Consider the following 24,924-nt stretch of genomic DNA (forward strand, 5'->3'; position numbering starts at 1 on the left):
GTCTCCCATTAGCCAGACACTAGTGAGTTGTTTTGCTTTGCACTTTAACACTGCTGGCACACACACACACACACACACACAAATTGAATCACATACACACACAAACTGACGCACAAACACATGCACAGAAATGAAAAGGGGGGGGGGGGGCTCAGGATTAACATTGGTTCTCATTGACCAGTCTCACATCACATACACACACAGACACAGAGACACACTTACCCCTGCCAATCCAATGCAGTCAGCACGATGACAAACAGCCTCCCCAACCACCACCAGACACACACACACAAACACATCTGGCTGCTAAACGACGCGAAGCAAAACACACACACACACACACACACACACACACACACACACACACACACACACACACACACACACACACACACACACACACACACACACACACACACACACACACACACACACACACACACACACACACACACACACTGTGGCAACCCGTCTCTGGCACAGCGCCCCTGGAGGCCAAGGGGGCAGGTTGTGGAGGCGATGTACCACAGATTTTCATCAGATGGCGCCAGTAAGAGCACTGGGGCCAATCATTGAAATGCGGAGCACCCGAAGAGCAGGTGGGGAAGCATGCTTTTTAAAGCATGCTTCCCCACCTGCTCTTCGGGTCCCACCACACTCATTCAGGGCTCTCCTGGTTCACGTGTGCGGAGAGACCAGTCTCGTGGGTGATGTGATTCCACCCGGAGGAACAAGACTGTGGATTCCTCCAAAGCTGAGTTTGGTTTGGTTTGATAGATATATAATTTATGTTTGAATAAAAGTGCCATTTTTGCTTTAAGTAAGCTCCAGTTTGTGTGCTGATTGGAAGGAGGCGGCTCACTCACCAAGCCGGGTTGCCACAACACACACACACACACACACACACACACACACACACACACACACACACACACACACACACACACACACACACACACACACACACACACACACACACACACACACACACACACACACACACACGTTCAGGGATATCCTGTGGTACACAACTGAATGCATGCTAGCTTAGCGCGTTCCAGGGACAGGGGCACTCACCTTAACAATGTTTCAGGGCCGATACCATATTTTTGGGCTTTCTCTGAGTATCGCAACACAGTTTAAAAAAATGTTGGTCCGGTTTTTTAGTTTGTGTTGTTTAACGTTCGGGATCAAGAGGTCGTGCTAATCTTTTTTCCGTCAAAGTGGCCAAACAGAACAGAACATAGTCAATGCAAGATAACTTTTGGCAAAGACTTTAATAGTACCTTCCGCAGGGGTCCATTATTTAGCTTCGGCTAAGATAGCAACGTTCACGCCGTTCATTTTGTATGCATACGAAAAAAACGGGACCCGAAAATCTGATAATTCCCCCCCCCTCATCCGTTGTACATTTGCTAGGAATGAAAGCTAGAACCAATGTTTTTGCCAAGCTCGCCGTCAAAGCTGAGTGCTGAATGAATGCATAAACGGCGAGCGATTCAAAACGCACCAAACACACAATGACCACAAAGCAGCTGGACAGTGTGAAATCCACATGGAGGAGAATGAAATTATCTTTCAGAGGATAACAGAGCGTCAATGCCAAAAGGCAGCTAGCCATCACAGAGCCTGCGTCTTCCAGCTTCCAGCTGTCAGGGTGAGGCGTCTCGCTCAGGGACACCTCGACACTCTAGGACTAGGAGGAGCCGGGGATCGAACCAGCAACCTTCCGTTGAACAGCCAACCCACTCTACCTCCTGAACTCTGTGGACCCCAATCAAATTGGTGGCTTTTCTGAATTCCTTTTTGCCCGCAGAATCGTCGTTCCCACAGAGACATTACTTCACAGAGATATCCAATGATGTTGTCATGGCTCCGACACTGAAGCTGACATGAAACGTAAAATTGCCGTTGTGATAGCACAACTTCCTCTCTTCGTCACAGTGGATTTTCCGCACTGACAATTCCGGAACAGAAGCTTAACCCTCCTTCAAATATCATGATATCATCATGGACATCGTTTAAAAAGATAACTATAAATGCACACAGCTGTCCACTGTGATTCGTTGCTTTGGAATCTACCAATCAAAATCCCGGAGGACTCAAACCACATTCCTCTGGCAATTTCTGTCACAATTAACCACTACGCTGGGAACATGCCACAACGTGGACACGAAACAATGAGGGAACTTTTGCTGGGATCACGCTAATTAGGCGTAACATATAGCTTGATTTATTTCACTTTTTAACGACTTATTCGCCTGTATCCATGGATTATCTTCGCTGGCATCTTTTTCTTTCTTTTTTTTTGTAACTGCCGTAAACTGAAGCTGTTGTTTACTGAGATGAACGCCTCTTCCCCATAATTAAAGTTCACATTTAATTACAATCCTTAATACAGGAGCAGCGTCGGCTGCCATTATTATTTAATGAACTGAACTTTTGCTGGGATCACGCTAATTAGGCGTAACATATAGCTTGATTTATTTCACTTTTTAACGACTTATTCGCCTGTATCCATGGATTATCTTCGCTGGCATCTTTTTCTTTCTTTTTTTTTGTAACTGCCGTAAACTGAAGCTGATAAGATAACAGGTGCAGAGCTATCGTTATCACTTTATTTTTAATTTTTCCTTTGATGCAGACCGACCTGTTTGCGGCCTATTTTTTCGTCTATTGATTTAATTTGCCCCCTCACGGAGATGCCTTGGCCTAGGATGGCTGGGGCTGCTGGGTCATCATTAATGTTTTTTGTGTTTCTGTCTGTTTTGTATTGTGTTTGTTTCTTGTCAGTTTTGTGTGTCTGTGTTGCAGGCCTACTTTTTTGTGTTATATTGTCACAACCCTCTATAACATTTTTTGATGATTTCATCTGCCTAGCCCTGAACAGTGTTAATTTATCCATATAAACCTAAATATCCCAAACGAATAATAGTAAAGGTTTAAAAATCATTAATCTGAATATTCGAAAATTGATTTACTTCGTTAATGGGTAGCCCAACACAATCCCAATATTATTTCTCTGTCTGAAACATCACAGCTCAATAACAACATAAAACTAGAAAATTACGTATTATATAGAGCTGATAGAGGCTCCAGGGGAGGTGGTGTGGCTACCTATGTCTCTTCTAATTTAACTGCTGAGCTAATCACACCTACAGTTAAACCAACACACTTTGAATGCCTTTTTGTTAAAATTATATTTCATCAGAATAAATATATAACTGTTGGTAATGTATATAGACCACCCTCTGCCCCGGTAGAGTCCTCCAAGTGCTTGATGTCTACCTTTGATGCTATCCCCTCTAAAAATGAAATGATCATTCTAGGCGATTTTAACAAAAATTGGCTAGATAAGTTCTCTGGTAAAGATACAAATAACTTTGAAAAACAAAATTTAACACAAATCATTAAGGAACCCACTCGAATTACTCCTAAGTCCCAGTCCCTACTTGATTGGATACTTGTCACTCATCCTGAAAGATCTGTTGAAGCTGGTATATTGTCAGACTGCCTCAGTGATCACTCTGTTATATACTGTGTATGGAAAATTAAAATCCCAAAAGCACCACCAAAATTAGTAAAAATCAGACAACATAAGAAAATGAATATAGACCTATTTATCAATGATTTAATTTCTATTAACTGGGACAGGTATCAGTTAATTCCAACTGCGCAGGATGCCTGGGAATTTCTGTACTCTGAGTTAACACAAGTAGTGGATAAACATGCTAAATGGAAAATGTCAAAGGTCAAGGGACGACATCTTCCTTGGATAAATGCTGATCTTCTGAGCCTGTTTATACAGAGGGACAAGGCCTGGGCCAAATTTCGGCAGACAAGGGATAACGCTGACTGGGAAACATACAGGAAACTAAGAAACCTTTCTAAGACAATGACCTGCAACGCAAAATCTGATTACTATAAGGAATGTCTCTCCAACAAGTTTAAAAATCCTAAACAATTCTGGAACGCTTTAAAATCCATAATAAATACCTCTGATAAAAGCCCTACTAGTAAAATACGTGATGATAGCCCAAGTGAAGGAGTTCAAGTACCTCGGGGTCTTGTTTGCGAGTGAGGGTACGATGGAGCATGAGATTGGCCGGAGAATCGGAGCAGCGGGGGCGGTATTGTGTTCGCCTTACCGCACCGTTGTTACGAAAAGAGAGCTGAGCCGCAAGGCAAAGCTCTCGATCTACCGGTCGATCTTCGTTCCTATCCTCACCTATGGTCATGAGGGTTGGGTGATGACCGAAAGGACGAGATCGCGGGTACAAGCGGCCGAGATGAGTTTCCTCAGAAGGGTGGCTGGCGTCTCCCTTAGGGATAGGGTCAGAAGCTCAGCCATCCGTGAGGAACTCGGATTAGAGCCGCTGCTCCTTTACTTAGAAAGGAGTCAGCTGAGGTGGTTCGGGCATCTGGTAAGGATGCCCACTGGGCGCCTCCCTTGGGAGGTGTTTCAGGCATGTCCAGTGGGGAGGAGACCTCGGGGAAGACCCAGGACTAGGTGGAGAGATTATATCTCAACACTGGCCTGGGAACGCCTCGGGATCCCCCCATCAGAGCTGGTCAATGTGGCCCGGGAAAGTGAAGTCTGGGGCCCCCTGCTTGAGCTGCTCCTCCCGCGACCCGACCCCGGATAAGCGGATGACGATGAGATGAGATGAATGCGATAATTCATGACCCTCTCTCAAGTGTTCGGTCAGCATTTCTCCACAGTCTGTTCTGACTCAATATCAGATTTCTCTTACAATCAGTGTTCTAATAATATGTCTGCCTGTCATAGTACCTTCTCATTTAATAAAATTACACCTCAAGAAGTCCAGAACGCCATTAAACAACTTAGTCTGAGTAGTGGTGCTGGCCTTGATGGGATTGAATCAAGATATATTAAATTGGCCTCCCATATCCTTATGTTTCCTCGAGCTGATTTGTTCAACCTGTCTGAATACCAACAGATACCAACAATGTGGAAATACTCACGTATTACGCCAATTCACAAAGGAGGCGACGTCCTTGATCCAAATAATTATAGACCAATATCAATAATCTGTACTGTCACAAAAGTCTTTGAAAAAATAATTTTCAATCAAATATCACATTATCTTAAAATAAACAATGTCCTCTCACCTTTTTAGTCTGGATTTAGACCTAATTACTCAACAACCACTGCACTTGTTAAGTTGACTAATGATATATTTTCAGCATCTGACTCTGGTGATCTCACAGGAGCTATTTTTATTGATCTGAAGAAGGCTTTTGATGTGGTGGACCACTATTTACTTTTAGACAAGCTTTATGCAATTGGTTTTTCGCAAAATGTACTTTTCTGGGTTAATTCTTATTTTCATAATAGAAAGCAATGTGTGGTTCTTCAGGGATGTAAGTCTGATTTTTTTGCACAACAAAGGGGTGTACCCCAAGGTTCAACACTTGGACCTCTTCTTTTCTCCATTTTTATTAATGATCTTCCTTTGATTTGTTCTAATACTTCAGTTCAACTTTATGCTGATGATACTGTCCTTTATACCTCTAAATCTCACAGATACAAAATGCTCTTCAATTGGACTTTGATATCGTTAAAAACTGGCTCTCATCTAACAGACTTCTGCTCAATAAAACAAAGTCGTATTCCATGGTCTTTGGTACAAAACATAATCTAAAAACAAAATCTAATAATTTAATGATAACATGTAATGATGATATGAATCTGCTTAGAGTTGAACAATTTAAATATCTAGGTTTATGGCTTGACTCAGAATTTACCTTCAAACCTCACATTGACTATATGCTTCGTAAAATCAACTTTGGTATTGGTGTATTATTTCGATCCAAGAACTGTTTTACATCTAATGTTCGAAAGAAACTTGCCTTACTACTTATTTTACAGTTTTTTGATTACGCTGATGTAGTATATCTAAATGCATCTAAAACCAATCTTCTACCTCTCAACACAGCATTTAACTGTCTTTGTAGATTTGTTCTTGATTGTTCATTTTACACTCATCACTGTATCATGTATAACACACTCAAATGGCCCGCACTCAATATCAGAAGATATATCCACTGGCTACAGTTTATCTTTAAATGTATACACTGCAATTATCCTGCTTATTTACAAAAAAAAATTATTCCATATTCCTCAACATATCAATTACGACACTCATCCCAGTACTTCTTTTCCATTCCTACAGTGTATACAACTATTGGTAAAAAAGCATTTATGTTCAAAGCGCCGTCGGACTGGAACAATCTCCCTTCAAACATACGATCACTGACATCTTCTCATAATTAAAAAAATGCCCTGTTTTTCTTTTTTATTATTCTTATTAATATTCTTTTTATTATGTATGTGTATATATATATATATATATATATGTATGTGTATATGTATATATATATATATATATATATATATATATATTTATTTTTTTACAATAGTATTATGTTACTTCTTTCAGTTTTACTACCCATTTCTGCTATGTTTGTGTTGATGCCTGTGTCAGAGATGCCTCAGAGATGGTTGGTTTTGTTGTGGTCTTGTGGTTGACTGGTGAATGCGTACAGGTGTGTGTCAGGATTAGGCGTGGTGTGATCGTTAAAAGATGAGGTGTGTCAACGATGGCGGGGAGACACAAAGAGAAGTTTGCGCGTTGTTTATTGGGTTTGCCATTACCGTGTGTGTTTGTGAGGGAGAGAGACAGAGATAGAGGGAGACAGAGAGACAGAGTTGAATCCCGTTCCAATATATTCCTCCTGAAACTGACCACATTTTTTCTTTCTGGATTTTCTGGATCTTTTACACAGATTCTCGTTTCTCCTTGTCAGATTTATGTTTCAACCACTTTGTTCTATATTCTATTCATATTTAAAAATTAATACCCCAAAAAAGTCTGAAATGCGCTCACTCCCATTTGAGAACCACTGCTCTAACTGTTTCCATCCTCCGTGAACCCTGACATTGCCGTCCTGACGACAGACGTTTGAATACCTTACACGGACGTCAGAACAGGACCGGATGACGTTCGAAACAACTTTGCCGAGCCGGAGCTGTCGAGGCTGTCAACGTGAGGGGGGGGGGGGGGGGGGGAAGGGATGCGTGGGTTCTTGAGGTTGCGTCGTCTCTGCTCGCAGATGACACACACGCACACACACGTTTTGACTGCGGTTCTGCTGCTGCTGAAAGGGTTTTGGCCGGAGCTGTTCTCTGTTGTTGACTCTTGAGTCACATCTAAGCGATTGGATCCTCGACACTGTTGGCTTAAATGTGATGTCACATTTAAGCTATCTTGAACGTGTGCACTTTAATAAGACATCGCATGGCTCACACTCACTGATTGAACACAATTATTTATCCCGGTCTAAGACTGATGCCCCTGGCTGGAATCAGTGTCCTAAAGTGGCGTCCTAGTGTATTGTGTACCTGCTGTCTGAGTGGATGTCCCGTCTCTTCAATGGTCGTTAGATGCTCTTTTAAAAAGCAGGGGGCCTCACCCAGGCCAAACAGGGTCCCTCCTCCCAGCGGAGCAAGCAATGCTGACCACCGTGTAATAACAAGCCAGGTGGGGCCACATCCTGAGGTCCGTCACACCTGACGACCGGGCCCCACCGTGTCATCACTCATGGGGGGAAAGAGAGAGAGAGAGAGAGAGAGAGAGAGACACACACACACACACAATGAGAGAACGAGAACGAGAGAGAGGCGCCGCACCTTTATTGTGAAGGCGTCCTCCTCCCCCCACCACCACCAACTGTTATTTCATTCTCTCCACATACAATTTTTTTTTATGCATCGACGTTCCTGCGAAAACCACAGAGCGACGAGCTAACGTCCTAGCCTCCGGTCACGTTTATCGTCTATAGCATGGTTTCTCAACGGGAGCGGTACCGCCCCCTGGGGGGCGTTCTCACGCTACCTGAAATAAGTAGCCTATTTTCATTTATTGGTTTCCAACCCCTCTACCGTCTCAGCTACTTTTTACTGTCTATGCGCATTGGAACAGTGATAATACAGCGCGGTTCGGTCCTGCACACGCCCGGACTCCCGTTACATCAGCTATCGTCATGATCTCTATAGTAACGCTGATAAACATAACCCAAGTTTGCGGGTTAACAGTTCAATAAACAACACAACACAATCAAACATGGCCGATAGCAAGAAAAAAATATCAAATTTTGTTTCATAGCCCGTTTTCCTCCTTCCTCTTGCTGTTGTTCAGTTCCAGCTGCTCTGAGCGTAGTCTCCACGAATAGACTGTTGTATTTCAAACACAAAATATATAGGCCTAATTAGGCCTCTGCACGCAATCTGTTTTTGCGGTGTCCGCGTTGCCCGGGCTGCGGTGCCCGTGGTTCCCGGGCCATACATTCATTCGTTCACGGGACACTGCGGGAGTGGTCGCGGTGCCCAAGGTCAAGGTGCCCGGTCCTCAGGGTTCTGCGGCCGGGGCACGACGGGAGACGTCGCGGGAGTGCCCACACCAGTCTCGGTGAATGAATGTTCAATCCAACAATCTCTCTCTCTCACTCTCTCTCTCTCAAAATCCCCCCCCCTGTTGCTCTGGAAGTTTAATTGGGTTTATTACAATGATGGACAGTGCTGTTAGCCAATCAGAATATATATAACATGAATATATATTTTTTGCCCCAAAACCGTCTCAGAGGGCATTCATTGCCTTTAGTGACCAACGCAAAAACCAACGCATTGACAACTTTAAGCGATATAACACGTATGAGTGGGGTTGTTAGTTTATTTTAATTTTTTTATTGGGGTTGGGGGGGGGGGGGGCGCCAGAGGATCAGGGTAAGGTCAGGGGGGCGTTAGCTCAAAAAAGGTGGAGAACCACTGGTCTATAATTTAGGGCTTTTGTTCCGTCTAGTGTTTAGCATTTAGCCGTAGCGTAGCTCAACTGCCACCATCGGGAGGGGGAGGGGGTGAGAAGATGACAGAGCTTGGGGGCCCGAGGGCTTTGGAACAAATCCACTCAAGGGGTCTTAATGAGAGGGTTTAGCGCGCGGCTGTGTTAGCATCAAGCTCCTAGCGCCGCTTTGATACAGGAGGAACAAAGGCTAAGCTACCCCTTAGCGTGACACGAGGGCTGTTTGAAGGGCGAAGCAGTTGTTGGATGGAGTTCTTTATTCTTTGAATCGAACGGCCAAAAACGGCTTTAGAATAGCAATTAGCATGACTGTCTGTTCATAGCGGGAGGAGGGGGTTCAAAGGGTCGCAGTGGGGGATTGCTGTTTACAGTTCGACGTGTTTCGGATGTCCGGCACGCCTAATCTGTGTGTGTGTGTGTGCATACGAGTGTGTATACATACATGTGTGTCTGTGTGTGTGTGTTCATACGTGTGTACATACGTGTCTTTACATATTTGTGTGATGTGTACATGTGTGTACAAACATGCTGCTGCTGCAGTTCGCCTCCATCCTACCACACTTTCCAGACCCCTCTACCCCACCCTAATCGGAAAAATAACTTGTTCCGGGGAAAGAGACATCTGTTCTCATTTCTGTCAGAGATCGTATTTCATTGGTCGAGTCGTTCCATGTGTATCCGACGTGAAACAGATTTTAATAATTCCAACTTTTTAGGGAGAGGTAAACGAAAAAAATTATAAAAACTTCTGAAGATTTTTTTGCACCTTGTAATACTTAATTTTTTAAATCTTAATCCTCATCCGTAAAAATGTCCCCAGAGAAGCAACACGTGGAGTTAGTTTGTTAAAGGTTGGGTACGGGATTTGCGAAACGCCAGCAGATTTTGAAAATACACAACTCAAATGGTCCTACCCCCTCTCCTTCAACGCTGACTCTGACTCCACCCATTCCAAGTACATGGACGCGCAATCATGCACGAGCGAACACAGATGCGCGAGAACGAGCCATTAGCTAGCTCCAGTAGCTACCGCAGGATAACAACAAACAGAAGCTTGCTCTAGGTCACAAGCTTTGAGTACGTGCACAAAGGGGTCACTCGGGGAGCGGGGGAGTGCAGCATGACCGTTTGATTGAGGTACTTACTGTCCAATGCCACTCGGTGGGTCTGGAAATCATTGCCTGGAGTTTTTCGAGCCCTGCCCGTTCCACAGATGATTGACTTGTTTAATTTTCATGTCAGTACTTCTAACTCAGTGGCTGCAAGTGGGTTATAATAAGGATTTCAAGTAATTTTGGAAAAATGGCCAAAAAGAGAATTCCATACCCAACCTTTAAGTTTAGAACAAATATGAATATCCACATTAATAAATCTTGGATAAATCACCAACATTAAAGAGACACTTTTTTGAGGATTGATAACGAAGTGGTTAGTTCAAATCCCCAAAATCCATCATTAACGCAAACTTAGCATTTTTCTTTCATTTAAAAAATTGCTGCATGTTGAAATCCCTCCCCCAGCGCCCTCTTAGCCAAACGCTGCCTGGGCCCTTGAGCAAGGCAGCCTACGTTCAGACCAGCTGCTCACTCTACATAATCGTCGGGCGAGAGTGAACACATGAATACTGACGATGGCTTCACAGTGTCTGTCTGTCTGATAGCTAAAGTCGTTGTTTGTGTGTTTTAGCAAGAGTTTGTGCTCGTGTGTGTGCGTGTTTGTGTGTGTGTGTTTTAACGAGAGTCCGTGTTCATTTGTGAGTTTTTGTGTGTGTTAGCAAAAGTATGTGTTTGTGTGTGTGATAGCAGGAGTGTGTGTGTGTGTGTGTGTGTGTGTTTTTTTCGCAAAAGTGTTTGTGTGTCGTGTCGGTTGACACTCCTGTGGTTTATAAATGGCAGACATAAATCAGTTGGATTAGTCCATCAATCACAGAGCGGAGGAGTGGTGAGGAGGGGGGTGGTCTGACATGAGGGTTCATTAACGAGATGGGAAAAAGTGAGTTGCTGTGGAAACTCTGTACAGTTATGATGGAGGAGAGGAATCAATTTGAGAGAGCATCTGTGCTGAGGTGCTTTGGGGTTGAGACTATACAGATAAAATGTTTACGGCTACATTAAGGGTGTTTAGCAGACGCTTTTATCAAAAAGCGACTTACAATAAGTAGTAGTACATTTGTCAGAAGAAAGAGAAACAATATATCTCTTTGGGTACAGTAAGGATGTTCATAGAACCAAGTACTATCAATTGCTAGGTTAACCCATTCCCTGTATAAAACAAGATGAATAATGAATTAAATGGAAACAGAAGGAAGAGATTTAAGTAAGAAAGTTTAAAGGTGTGTTTATTCGCTCCATTCCTACAAATCTGCGCCCTCTTATTGGAAGTGTCCCTCGGTTAAAGGTGACATAATATACCATCGGGGGTGAGTGTGATTAGCTGTTACAAGCCGTTTTGAATAGCTTCCCTTCTGACATCACAAGTGGGCGTGTCCACCTAGACGTACGCTGGATAGATGAGCAACGTTTGCTACAGTCCACTGCGTAGGCTGGTAGACTGATCTATCCAGTGTAAGTCTAGGTGGACCACTTGTGATGTCAGAAGGGAAGCTTTTCAAAATGGCTTGCAAAGGCTAATCACACTCACACCTGGTGTTATAATATGTCACCTTTAAAGTTAAAAAAGGGAGTGATATCGTAAAAAAAAAAGGCTGAATTGGTACCAAGTAGAAAAATCAGGTAGGATTGTGCCTACATGTAAAAAAAACAACAACAATAAACAAACAAAACATATTAGAAAAAGGCTTTTTGAAAAAAATCAAAACCCAAACAAGGTCGGACAGGAAACACCACAATCCTCAAAACACAACACAAACCGCGATGCTTTCCACATGTAAACCATCAACGTTTAAATAAAAGCAATGATAAAAACTTAAGTAAGAAGCACCATGATGCGTTTCCGAGTGTAAGGGGAGTAGATCGCAGGCTGTTAGCATCAAGTGTGGAGGTGGTTTCAACCCCATAGCATGACAAACGTAAAAGACTTGAACTCAAGACACATTTAAATAAGAAATCAGTTTCCGAAAGATTTTTTCTTTTTGCGGGGGGTTGTAAAGCTTTGGTTTTCCCCAAAAACCCGTCGCTGACAGACGACCAAAGTATAAAAACCCAACAATATAAAAAAGACCTGACCGTTCCTCGTGTAATAAACATAGAATGTAACAGTCAAGTGGTTTCCGAAAAGAAGTTTGTGTTTTTTTTGCATCATATGAGTAGGCTCAGAATTAAATACAGAATTAACAAAACCCCCAACAAGCGAAACGATAACAAACAAAAATCGGAAAAACAAGTACAGCTTCGGAAAAAATAAAATAACCGAACGAAAACATTTAAAACAGAAAATGGAAACAAGTCTTACTATTTCCACTCTGGTGAAATATCCTGACAAGAGCACCAGTTATACCTTTTGTTTTTCCCAGTAGCGATCTTCCTCGGAGCAAGAGTTGTTTAGCGACAGAATACTAAAGCAGCATTCTGTCGCTAAACAAACTTGTTTTACTCTTGATAGAACGTACGTCACCAATAAATGCCACCGATAAACATTTGTAACTTTTCAGTCGATTGGAACATTACAGCAGTCCTATCGCTCTGTTCAAGATTTTTTTTCGTAATTTCGTAATTATTTTGTAATTCTGCTCTGCACACCGACCAAAAAACAAGCGATTTCCGTCGTAGGTACCAACAGCGACAGTCCACACCTTCCTCCCTTCACACACGTGTTTGCTCGTCATTATTGTAGTTATTAATATTATTATTCCAGTAATAAATCGGGCAGTGGTCCGTACTCAGGAGCCACCTTAAGGTGCAGCTAATCCGGAGCCCCCTTAAGGCGCTCATAATCTGGAGCCCCCTTAAGGTGCAGTTTATCCGGAGCCCCCTCAGGCAGTGGGCGTTTAAAAGTTCTTGAAGAGGTCAAGGTCCTTCTGGGGCACCGGCGTGTCCTTCTTCCAGTCGTCCTCGGGGTAGACGTCGAAGTTGGACGTGTCGCCCTCGTGGGACACCTTGGGGACTATGGGGGGCTGCAAAAAAATGACAAAAAGCAAAGGTTAAAAAAACGTTTTAATTTTTTTTTATCAACAGTGCAAGCAGGCCAATGGCAACCAAGCGCGCAGTCCTTCCTCCCTCACTTTAAAAACCACCAGCCGCCACTGATACACACACACACACACACACACACACACACACACACACACACACACACACACACACACACACACACACATACATACATACATACATACATGCATGTATGTATGTATGTATGTTTATGTATGTTTGCATCAGTGGCGGCTGGTGGTTTTTAAAGTGAGGGAGGAAGGACTGCGCGCTTGGTTGCCATTGGCCTGCTTGCACTGTTGGGTGTATGGTGGCATAAGAATGTGAGACTCAAGTAGTTTCAGGGTGTTTTGGTGAACTACAAAATAGTAGGGAGGGTAGTTACGTGAATAAAATGAATACAAAGCCACCAGTGGCATTACTGTTATTTCAAAGCTGGTGGGCAGCATGTCTTTGAAATGGACTAAAAGGGCAGAAGGAAAGGATGCAAAGCCCATTAGTCAAATCAGGCCTACTCTTGGTTTGTAAAAGTAAATAAAAACATTTGGGCCTATTTTTGCTCTCAATGACTGAAGTTATTGGTTGTGATTTAGCTATGTTTATTTTCAGTTACAATTGTTTTAAGAAAAGACTCAAGACCAAAAGTGATGCCATTTAAAATGCATCATGCTCTGAATCATTCACCCTTTCCACAATTTCAAACAGAACGGTCAGAGTAACAAACGAGAACATTATTTCAAACAACCTGATCTATGGGCATGGTGCCTAGCAAGGAAAGTCGCATAGCAGCACCAACGTGAACTTGACATTTGTCTTGGCGTTTGGTTGCCCAACAGTGAAACCATGAACAGCCCACGTTGGAGATTTGCCATTATTCATTAGCAAATAGGGCCAGCAGTACAGTCGATTGCTAGTAAGGCTACCAGTTAGCCATGAGTACCTAACAAACCATGTAGCACAGGGCTCCAGAGTGCGCCTAATTTGGGCGCACATGCGCCTAGAATTCGGGGTAGTGCGACCAAATATTTTATTTGGGCGCACCTGAAAATGACTGAAAATGTATCTGGCATAATTTTTAATTTATTTTTTCACAGAGCAGTCTATTCATAATATTGTAATGACCACGGAAGAGGCCGTGAATTAAGTATTGATTAGACAGCGATTTATTAGATACCTAATAAACCGTTGGAACACGCAAGACCGGTAACCATAGCAACGCCGGTAAACAAACCCGCAAGCCCAATCCAGGTTTTACTGAAGGCATTTATTTAATGGTCAAAATATTATTAATCAGCAGTGTTGGTAATAAGCCCGTTTAAAAGAACGGCGTTACGTAACTAATTACTATTTCCGTCGTTACAACACGTTACTGTACGAAAAATGCAGTGCGTTACTATGAATTGATTGAATAAACTGCGTAATCCGAACGCAGTCCTGGCTCCAAACACAAACTGCTAGTGAGGAGACCGGGTGGATTAACAACGAGATAAGCGATTATGATTGGCTAAGGCAGAGTCATGCATCATGGTAGCCATTCGGAGCCAGTGGTTTTTACAAACAAGGCAGGACACGCGCGCCACACAGACGCAAAGGCACACACCAAATCGATTCGATGAAGCAGCAGAAATGGCGAGTGCAGAGCAATCCGATGAAAAGTTGGCATTTTTCTGTAGTATCTGGCAGATGTTCCACAGCCTTTGCAACCAAGCAAATTTCAATCCAGGCCCCATCCACACTAACCCGGGTAAATGTAAAAACGCACATCCGCAATGAAAATGATCTCCGTCCACACTATCGTTTTCATATCGTTTTCAGAATGTTTTGCATCCACGTTCCACACTGAAATTATATTGATAAAGTTTTTTTCATGGTTACGTTACTCCACCACGCCTCTCTGTTTAGATTACAGGCGCGCGATCAGATGATATTTACAGTTGATCAGCTGGTTAATCATTTTCGACCCAGTCTTGTCCAGAAACGCCGCTCCAAGTAGGCTACGGTTTGAACTGTCGTCTTTCGTTTTGTTTTACCATCACTTAAGAACATTGTCAAGTACAGCGCTCGCCTCCGGCGTTGGAGCAACGAATATGTTTGACTCAATATGTCGAGTTGTTTCTGGAGATAAATTAGTGCAATGTACAGAGAGATCCTCATTTGCATTTCACCTGCCATTCTTTTGATGAGCTTCTCGGTCTATAGTGCAAGCTTGTGGCAGTGTCATGGCAATCGAACGTCATCGTTTCTGAAAGCCTCTGTCTGTCCACACTACAACGCGAACCCAGCGTTTTCACATTCATCCACCTCAGCGATCGTTTTCGAAAAGCATCGTTTTCAGTGTTGGAATTCTCTGTTTTAGTTTGGACGGAAGGACTAAACGGATGAATATTGATGCATTTGTAGACTTACCCGGGTTAGTGTGTGGACGGGGCCTCAGTTGGAAGCATATCAGGGCCTTGAATCGGCAGTTCAACCATTTAACCCAAGTGAAAACTGCTCAGAAAAATCCAAATCTTTCACATATAGCAACTTTCTTTTTTTTAAAGTAACGCAAATAGTTACTTTCCACTAGTTACTTTTATTATAGAGTAATTCAGTTACTAACTCAGTTACTTTTTGGAACAAGTAGTGAGTAACTATAACTAATTACTTTTTTAAAGTAACGTTCCCAACACTGTTAATCAGTGCCATAAATATCGACGTGCAACCGGTGCAGCTGCCCGGGAGCCCAGACGCTGTCACCCCCCCCCCCGTCAACAACTCAGCGCAAGGCAGGCACGGTCCAACGCCCCCCCCCCCCCTCCCCCTCTCAACAACTCACAACATGGGTGCACCATAAATACGTGCTGGTGCACCCAAATTAAAAATTTAGGCGCACCAGTGCACCCAAGGAAAAAGTTAGTCTGGAGCCCTGGTTAGCCTACAAAGCTAGCATCGCAAGTGCAGCGCCTTCACGAACGGTTTAGGTAGAAGGAAAATGGAGTAGTGATGGAGGAGTGCAGTTTGGAAGTACTTAGGATTGAGGCAAATTACCAAGGAAAGTCATATGCAAGAACACGGTTTTGGGTTTCATAACTGTGCACATGCACAGCAATAGCGATCTTTTTCACGAAATTGGACCCTCACAAACTATATATTACATGAAAGCTGAGCCTCCATTTATTCCAACAGTCCAAACCATATCATTCTGTGACTAAAACTCGCAAATAACAACTTAAGAAGAAACGTCCCCTTTTCTTTTAACAACCAAAAATGAAGTATTACCTTTGTGATTTTTGTCCACAAAGTTGATTCTGGTCGAATAAAACCACCATAAGCAGATAACCCAGTGTCTGGGCCAAATTTTGCAACTAAACATGGTATTTTCAATCAATGAATAAGAGAAGGTTTCTTAGGAAATAGGTAAATTGCCTTCAATCAGAAAACATATTCTTCAGCGCAATCTAGTGGCCATATGTTTATTTGCGAGTGTTTGGCTTGGTACATTCGAATATATTTGCCCTGAAATTTAAAAAAAGGTGTCAAGTGTCAAAATTGTAAGATATCTACCTTTATTTGTGTCTCAGAGTAAGACATCGCTCCCAAATGATAACGACCAACTGATAATTATTTCAGGTGGAAATGTTATCTTCCACTTATGCTGTGATCCATGGCTTTATTCACTTTAACCAAGTATCATCCCCATTGAATATTTCACTTGCACAACAATCTTTCTTTTGGCACAAAGATGACATTATCGCCCTTGCAGTTGTGGAGATATACTCTATTTACTTTGGGTATGTTCTTTCCTGAAAAAAACTTTTCCCCTGATATCGAAAATGGTATAGAATATCGATATTTTTCGAGGTATAGTGTCAAAGTTAGAAAATCCAGTATCGTGACTGACAACACTACTAGAAACGCGATTGTGATTATTCAGTTAGAGCTACAAGAAACGTGAAAGTTAAAAAAGACATATCTTTGCTACTACCTCTGACATTTAGTTAAGTACATTTGCATGAAATCATGCAGGTCTACATATAACTTGGCGATAGCTTTAATAGGTTGCAACGGTGGACTGAAATCACTTCATGGCACGATGTGAACGCTCGATAAATAAGTAAACAAAGGGAAGTTTGTTATGTTTTAAACACAACATGTGTGGAAGCTAACATTCAGCTTCAGTCTGAGCTAGGAAGATTTTTCTGAGCCCCCCCAAAACCAGGCCGCGTGCCTTGCAAAAAGAGGCCTGTTCAAGATTCTGATTATAATTTGGGCAAGTGAACATCACATTCGGGCAAGTTGAACCTGACCTGAACTTGGCCGATGGGCAAGTGCTTTTGAAACCTTAATGTCAACCCCTGATGTATGTATGTATGTATGTATGTATGTATGTATGTATGTATGCATGTATATATGTATGTATCTATACACACACGGCACAGAGTATGATTTTAATTAGACACATTGGCGAGGTGCAACATTGGATTGGTTTCCGATTCCGGTTCAACGATGGTCTGAATCCGGCAGTGATGTCAGAGCCTTCGGTTTGGTACCGACATCCCCCCCCCCCCCCCCCCCCCGGCTCACCTTGAGCTTCCTCTGGGCCACCGTGTCCCACTCGATGGTCTTGAACCAGCGGTGCTTCTTCACGTCCTCTGCCCCGTTCTGGAAGAGGGGTCGGGGGAACTCAGAGTCAGACGAGGTTCACCCATTCATGCACACATTCACACACACATCACCCATTCAGGCTCACATTCCCACACCGACATCGGAGTCGACCCCTCAGGGCGACAACCAGCTAGTCAGGGTGAGGCGTCTCGCTCAAGGACACCGCCATACTCCCTGGATTGAACCAGCAACCTTCCGTTACCGGTCAACCCACTCTACTTCCTGAGCCACATATGAAACAGGAAGTGGCGTGATCTCACCTTCATGTTGCCCAGTCGCCTGGCTCGGTCGATGACCAGGAACTTCTTGATCAGGTCTCTGTTGGAGAGAGAGAAGGAGAGAGAGAGAGAGAGAGTGAGAGAATTTAGTAAGTGAGTGAGAGAGACAGAGAGACCGATTTGAGGGAGAGAGAGAGAGTTGGGTGAGTAAGTGAGACAGAGAGACATAGTTGAGGGAGAGAGTGAGTAAGTGAGACAGAGTTGAGGGAGAGAGGGACAGAGTTTAACGACTGATGCTCATTAAGCAGACTGATACTCATTAAGCCTGTTAAAAAAGGGCGTGGTGTAAGTGAGATGTGTCCCGTTGAGGAGGAGGAAGAGGGGAGGGGGAGAAGGAGGAGAAAGGGGAGGAGGAGGAAGAGGAGGGTGAGGAAGAAAGGAGGAGGAAGAGGAGAAGGAGGAGAAAGGGGAGGAGGAAGAGGGGAGAGAAGGAGGAGGAGGTAGAGGGCGAGAAGGATGAAGAGGGAGAGAGTGGGAAGAGGAAGAGGTGGAAGTGAGTTGTGTCCTCGTTGACAGTCTTCTAATTTAATTTTTTTCTTTTGAAAATTACTAAGGCAGTTTCCTTTGGGGAAGCGAGAGGAGGAGTAGAGGGGAAAGGTGATGATTCACGGGGATATAAGAACAGAGCATGTTTTTTTCGCTCGCTTTTTCTGATGGGGAGATATCTGCCAAGAGAGGGAAAGAGGGGAGAGGGCGGGGGAGGAAGCGTTTGATAAAGGTGATAGACCTGAGAGAGAGAGAGAGAGAGAGAGTGTGAGAGTGAGAGTGAGAGAGAGAGAGAGAGAGAGAGAGAGAGACAGACAGAGACAGATGAGGGGAGACAGAGAGAGAGAGAGAGAGAAAGAGAGAGAGACAGAGACAGAGACAGAGAGAGAGAGAGAGAGAGAGAGAGACCTACCTGACCTCAGACAGGCTGGTGATAGCCTCATAAACACTGTGTTGCTCTCTGTTGACAGTCATTCATCTTTATATTTTCACACTCCTGTGAGACGCCGCGAAAAATAAATATATCACCAGTAATTTGACATTTAATAATTGTTAAAAATTGAAGAACGCAACTAACACGTTGTGTCACCTGTTTGGGTTGTTTTTACCCCACTCTTTATTTGGAGTGTCAAAACAAATATGGAATATTAAAAGTTAAAATCAGGCGATGTGGAAACTTAATGTCGATACCGGGCATTTGGTCTAACTATAGAAATACCATGGTTTTAAGATGTACCCCAGGGAGGGAGGGGGAGGGTAGGGAGGGATGGAGAGAAAGAGGGAGGGCAGGAGTGAGGGAGTTAGTGGGGGAGGGGAGGAGGATGAGAGGGGGAGAGAGAGGGAAGGGGTACTGTAACACTGATATAGACTGGGGAGGATGAGGGAGGAGGGAGAGAGGGAGGGAGGAGAGGGGAACACCTTCAGGCTCCCTGCTCCAGAAGATGGAGGGATGGGAGGGAGGGAGAGGAAGAGAGCCACGTTCAGGTGGAAGAAGAGGGGGAGGATGAAGAGCAGGTAGAGGGAGAAGACAGGAGGTAGATAAGGAGGATGAGGAGGATGAGGAGGAGCGCCGGCCTATATGCCGTCTCCAGGGGGACAGGATACGTCGGCTATGATGGAACGAGTGGCCCAACACACACACACACACACACAATTTAATCTCGGAGCACTCCCCAGCTGTTCTAACCACCAGTGTCGGGGCATTAGCTGCGAGAGGAACGACTTCAAATCAGCTGGGTGTGTCATTAGTGGGTCCCTCTCCTCCTCCCTCTTCCCTCCTCACCCCCCCAATGCTTTTGGTAACGCCCAGAGGCATGGCAATTAGCCCCAGTGGCGAGAGGGAGGGAGAGGGAGAGAGGGGACAGGGTAAGGGAGAAGGGAGAGGGGAGAGGAAAGGGAGGGAGAGGGTGGGAGAGGGAAGGAGGAGGAGGAAGAGGGAGGGAGGGAGGGAAGGAGGGAGGGTGGGGGAGAGAGGGAGGCAGGGAGGGAGGAGGAGGGAAAGAGATGGAGGGAGGGGTAGAAGGGTGACAGGGAAGAGGGTGGGAGAGAGGGGAAGGAGGGAGGGGAGAAAGACACAACTAACTTGGTCTCACATCCCCATAACTTACTTGACGTAGAAGTCCAGGTGTCGAGGGAATTCAAGCTTTCCCGCCAGGATCTTCTGGTAAATTCCGAAAGGATTGTCGTCAAAGAACGGAGGGTATCTGAAAACAACAGACAAACAAACAAACAGACAAAAAGTCAAATTAAAAAAGGTCTCACCTTCAACTTCGAAGTTTCGAACTCGTGGACCGAGTGTTGGGACCGGAGACAAAGCCCTCACCATCACTGTGGAAACGGGAAGGATGGAAAACAAGCATCGCTCTCCTGCTCTCCTACTCTCCCTATGTGACATCCCTCCTCCCTCCCTTCGTCTCTCCCTCCCCTCTATCTCTCCCATTCCCCCCTCTCTCTCCCCCTTCCTACCTCTCTCCTCTTCCCCTCCCTCCCTCCCTCTCTACTTCAGTTTCTCCCCTCACCTGGAGCGTGCGTTCTGCGCTTTTGAGCCGATAAGGATGTTAAGCAGAAGTCTTTTATTTTGAAAGGTCTGGAGCCGTAGGACTGCAGAACCCCTCCCCCCCTCTACCTCTGCACATATGGATGTCTGCAAGTCATTACATCATGGGAAAGACACACACACACGCACACACACACCATACACACACACACACACTCGGTGTGTGTTTGCGTTGGTGTGTGAGGTTCACTCTACCGCAGACTCCTGTGTTCTCTCTCTCTCCCCCCGGTCGTGATCAAACGATCCAGATGTGGTCATAGACGGGGAATCTGGAGTCTGGTGGAGTTGTGTGCGTGTGAGAGAGAGAGAGAGGGGAGAGAGGACACAGGAGAAATGAGGAGGAGGGAGTGAGTGAGTGAGTGAGTGAGTGAGTGAGTGAGAGAGAGAGACACACACACACTCACAGCGACAGAGAGAGAATCAGACAGACAGACAGACAGAGATAGAAATGGAGGAAGATGAAGAAGAGGCGACTGAGAGAGTAGAGTGTAGTGGGAGGGGAGGGAGGACGAGGGGGGGAGGGAGGAGGGGGGAGGATGACTCCCACTCCTCCAGTTGCATAACAGAAGGAAAAACCACAAGGCTGCTTTCAACCTGCTGACGTGGGGATAGCCAGCTCCCACTCTGGACTGGGATGGGGGAGGGGGTTTACTGGGACGGTGGAGTGGTGTAGTGGTGTTACTGGTGGGGGTTATGCCGAGGACTGGGAAACTGGGGCCCTCAAGCTGACTCGTGCCATCAGTGCCCCCCCCCCCCCCAAAGACGGGGTGTGTCTGAACACAGGCTTGGCTTTCATCCGAGCAGGGCGATTTTGATGTTTTCGTTTGGTTTTGAAATTTGAGACAGGAAGTATGCGTGTTTCACATGCGCACCGACACACTCACGAACGCACCGACACACCAAAACACATGCGCACAGACACATACACACGTGTGCACAGAAACACACACGGACACAGACAGACAGACACAAACTCACACGGAGAAGCACACACGCGTTCAACAACATACACACTCACTCAATCAATCAAAAGACACACACTATTCTCTCTCTCACACACACGCGCACTAACCTACTCATACACTTGCACACACACACATTTGATAAATTTATTTGGAATGACCAATACTACAACACCATAGCATCCAAATATTAATAAAGAGCCTATTTATGTCCAAAACAACACAAACACTTTGCAGGTAACCACAACCAAGTGAATCAGTAGAGATACATGTATAGTTCAAGTTGTATCATGGGTAGAGATAACAGCGCCTTCTCCATACCTTCTCCATGTGTGTTGCACACACACATGCATACATACACACACAAAAACACAGGGTTTGTAGCACCGGTGTGAACCCTCTCAGCAGCACGCGTTACATTCCTAGACGACAACACCACCCCCCTCCTCCTCCTCCCCCTCCATGGTGAAGGGAGTCCTTTGTGTTGGTCTTGGATCGGACTCCCCCCCCCCACCCCCTCACAACGCGTGCCTGGCGCTCCTCCTCCTCCCACCTCCTCCTCCTCCAACAACACCTCCTTTAGCCCCTCCTCCTCTCCCTCCACCCCCTACTTCCTACTCCCTCTCATCCACCCTCACTCTCCCCTACCCTCACCTCCTTTCCTTCTCCTTCTCCCCTCCCCCGACTCCCATTGCCCCTCGGTTCCAGCGGGGATTTCAAAAGACATTGGTCTGGTAGAAAAGAGAGGAAGGGGAGAATCTCTCCTCCTCCTTCCTCCTCCCTGGGGCAGGGGAGAGGGGGGGTAACTAGTCACCCTACACCCTCCCCTCCCTGGAAAAAGGGTAACTGTGTGTGTTTTTGTGCATGTGTGTGTCTTTGTGATGACACACACACACACACACCCATGTGCACCTAAACTCACACCACGGCATTGTGTGTGTCATTGTGTGTCTGAGACAAACACACACACACACATTCACATAATGCCGTGGTGTGTGTTTAGGTGTGCATGTGTGTGTCTTTCTGCATGCACAAGCACATGTTCAAAAGATGTCTGCGTGTGTCACACAAAGACAGAGCACACCACTGCATGAGTGTGTCTTACACACATGCAAAGACACTAACCTACCTGTATGGTGTGTGCACCATACACTTGCACACACTCAGACATTTGCACACACACACACACACACACACACGTGTCATGTCTGTTTCCCAACGCTCCGCGTAATAGATTTTCCCACATCACTCGGGGGGGGGGGGGGGGGGGGGGGGGGGGGGGGGGGGGGGGGGGGGGGGGGGGGGGGGGGGGGGTAGAGCCTTATATTCCTTATATTCGGAGCGGAGGTAACAAGACGAGCCAGAAACACACACACACAGACACACAACACCCACAGACACACACACACAGGAAAGCAAACACGCACACACAGTTACACTCACACAAACAGGAAAAACAAACACACACACACACCACACACACACACACACACACACACACGTGTTTCTGTGTGCATGTGCGAGTTTATCTTGTTGCTGTGCGTGCCCATGAACATTTATATGTTCAGGCGCACGCACAGACACACACACATGCAGTGGTGTGTGTTCATGTGCGCATTTCTCTGAGTTTTTCTTTGATAGTTTACATGCACACGTGTGCGCGCACATATACACACACACAAAGACACAGTTTGTCAGGAACATGAATGAAAGCCGCCAAAGGAGGAGGGGGGACATGGGGAGCTCTGCCACCGCCAAACATGGCAGCCACCCATCACACACACACCCATTCATCAACCGCTTCAGCCAACCATTCACACACACACTGTCTCTCTCTAGAGACAGAGAGAGACAAAGGAGAGAGCGCAGCGCGAGAGAGAGAGTCAGAGGAGGACGTGACGGTGGAGGTGAGAAGACAGAGAGCGCCCCCTTATGGCACCAAACACACACACAAACGTACCCTGCGAGCATCTCGAAGATGAGGATCCCCAGGGCCCACCAGTCCACTGCCCGGCCGTGGCCCTTGCTCTGGATCACCTCAGGGCCAGATACTCAGGGGTCCCACACAGAGTCCAGGTCCTGGGGAGAGAGAGAGAGAGAAGAGAGAAGGAGAGAGAGAGAGAGAGAGAGAGAGAGAGAGAGAGAGAGAGAGAGAGAGGGAAATATTAATAATTAATAGTTTTTGAATATTAAAAAAAAACATTGTATACACAATATTGTGTTGCAATATTTACAGGATCGCAGTTATATCACATCAGCACTGAAAAATCATAGTATTGCATCTTAAGTATCAGACCTTAAGAACTCGAACCTAACGTTAAACTATATTTAATATGAAATCGGAATAAATATCAATAAAAAAATCCATTTCGAAATCGGAACATTGCATCTTAAGAACTTGAATACATACATTAAACCATAATGAATAGTAAATCGGTATAAAAGAACTATCGCACTAACCCTTACCCTAACTATCTTTAGAACTTGAACCCAGGCTTTAAATCACACTGAAGATTAAATCAGTATAACTTGCTTTTGAAAAATCATAACATCACATGTTTAAGAATCGCAACTTAGGTATTTGAACCCAAACAACAAACCACACTAAGTATTGATCAGAATAACTTTCTTTTGAAAGATCGTAGCATTGCATCTGCAGAACTTGATCTTTAAAGTTTGGGTTCAAGTTCTTAGGATGCGATGCTATGATTCTTAAATATATTACGATATAGTATTTAATGTGGCATAAAAACCATAGTAGACATTAAATCTGAATAACTTTGTCGGAAAATCGTAGCATTGCATCTTAATGTCCTCGACGACTCCGACACGATTCCATACAAAGTGAACGTAGAGACGTGAATTGTGCGAAATATTCGCTAGGTGTTTGTGTCTGCACAGGCGAGCGCGGTTCACAGAGGATATTTCAACTTTGCCGCCACATTCACGTGATGACAGCCAAACAGCGTTCAACAGCGTGGCCACTGAGTGACATGTGTAACGTAACAGCCAATCAGCGTTCAACTGGCCAACCGTTCCCTGCAGCGCAGTCTGGGTTGAACCGCAGCAAATTCGCCTGACAAAACGTGCACAGTTTATGGTTTGTCGCGCGACAAAACTTGGGTGACAACGCAGACGGGCGACAAATAGGTATTTTTATGTGAACGCACCTTAATAGGCGCTGGGTTGTCGTTAGCGACAGTTATGCAGATGGGGGGGGGGGGACAGCCATGATTGCCAATCAGTGTCTGATTGGCACCTGACTCTGGTGTCACTTGACAGGGGCACCACTCGTCCTCTGATGAAGAGGAGAGCCCGCTGCAGTGCCTGTCACTGACACCGCATGGGTAATGACCCCTCTCTCTCTTCCTCCCTCCTTCCCTCCCTGTCTCTCTCTCTCTCTCTCCCTCTCTCTCTCTCTCTCTTTCGCTCTTCCGGTCGCCGTGGCAACAATGGGTTGTTTTTTTTCATCCTCGTCTAAAAATGGAAATTACTCGGTGAGCG

General features: G+C 45.0%; 1 protein-coding gene across 1 annotated transcript in view; it reads right to left on the reverse strand.

Annotated features, from left to right (window-relative positions):
• Nucleotides 1–10,992: 10,992 nt before the first annotated feature.
• The window catches only part of prkx (protein kinase X-linked), a 66,275-nt gene continuing 52,343 nt past the window's right edge, over nt 10,993–24,924 (reverse strand). The window contains 6 exon segments of the mRNA XM_060055554.1: nt 10,993–12,954; nt 17,558–17,635; nt 17,899–17,956; nt 20,010–20,105; nt 23,381–23,465; nt 23,468–23,499. Of these exon segments, the coding sequence (XP_059911537.1) occupies nt 12,829–12,954; nt 17,558–17,635; nt 17,899–17,956; nt 20,010–20,105; nt 23,381–23,465; nt 23,468–23,499 (475 nt within the window). The 3' untranslated portion in view covers nt 10,993–12,828.

This window comes from Gadus macrocephalus, chromosome 7 (genome assembly GCF_031168955.1).
Source record: "Gadus macrocephalus chromosome 7, ASM3116895v1".
NCBI classification, from domain to species: domain Eukaryota; kingdom Metazoa; phylum Chordata; class Actinopteri; order Gadiformes; family Gadidae; genus Gadus; species Gadus macrocephalus.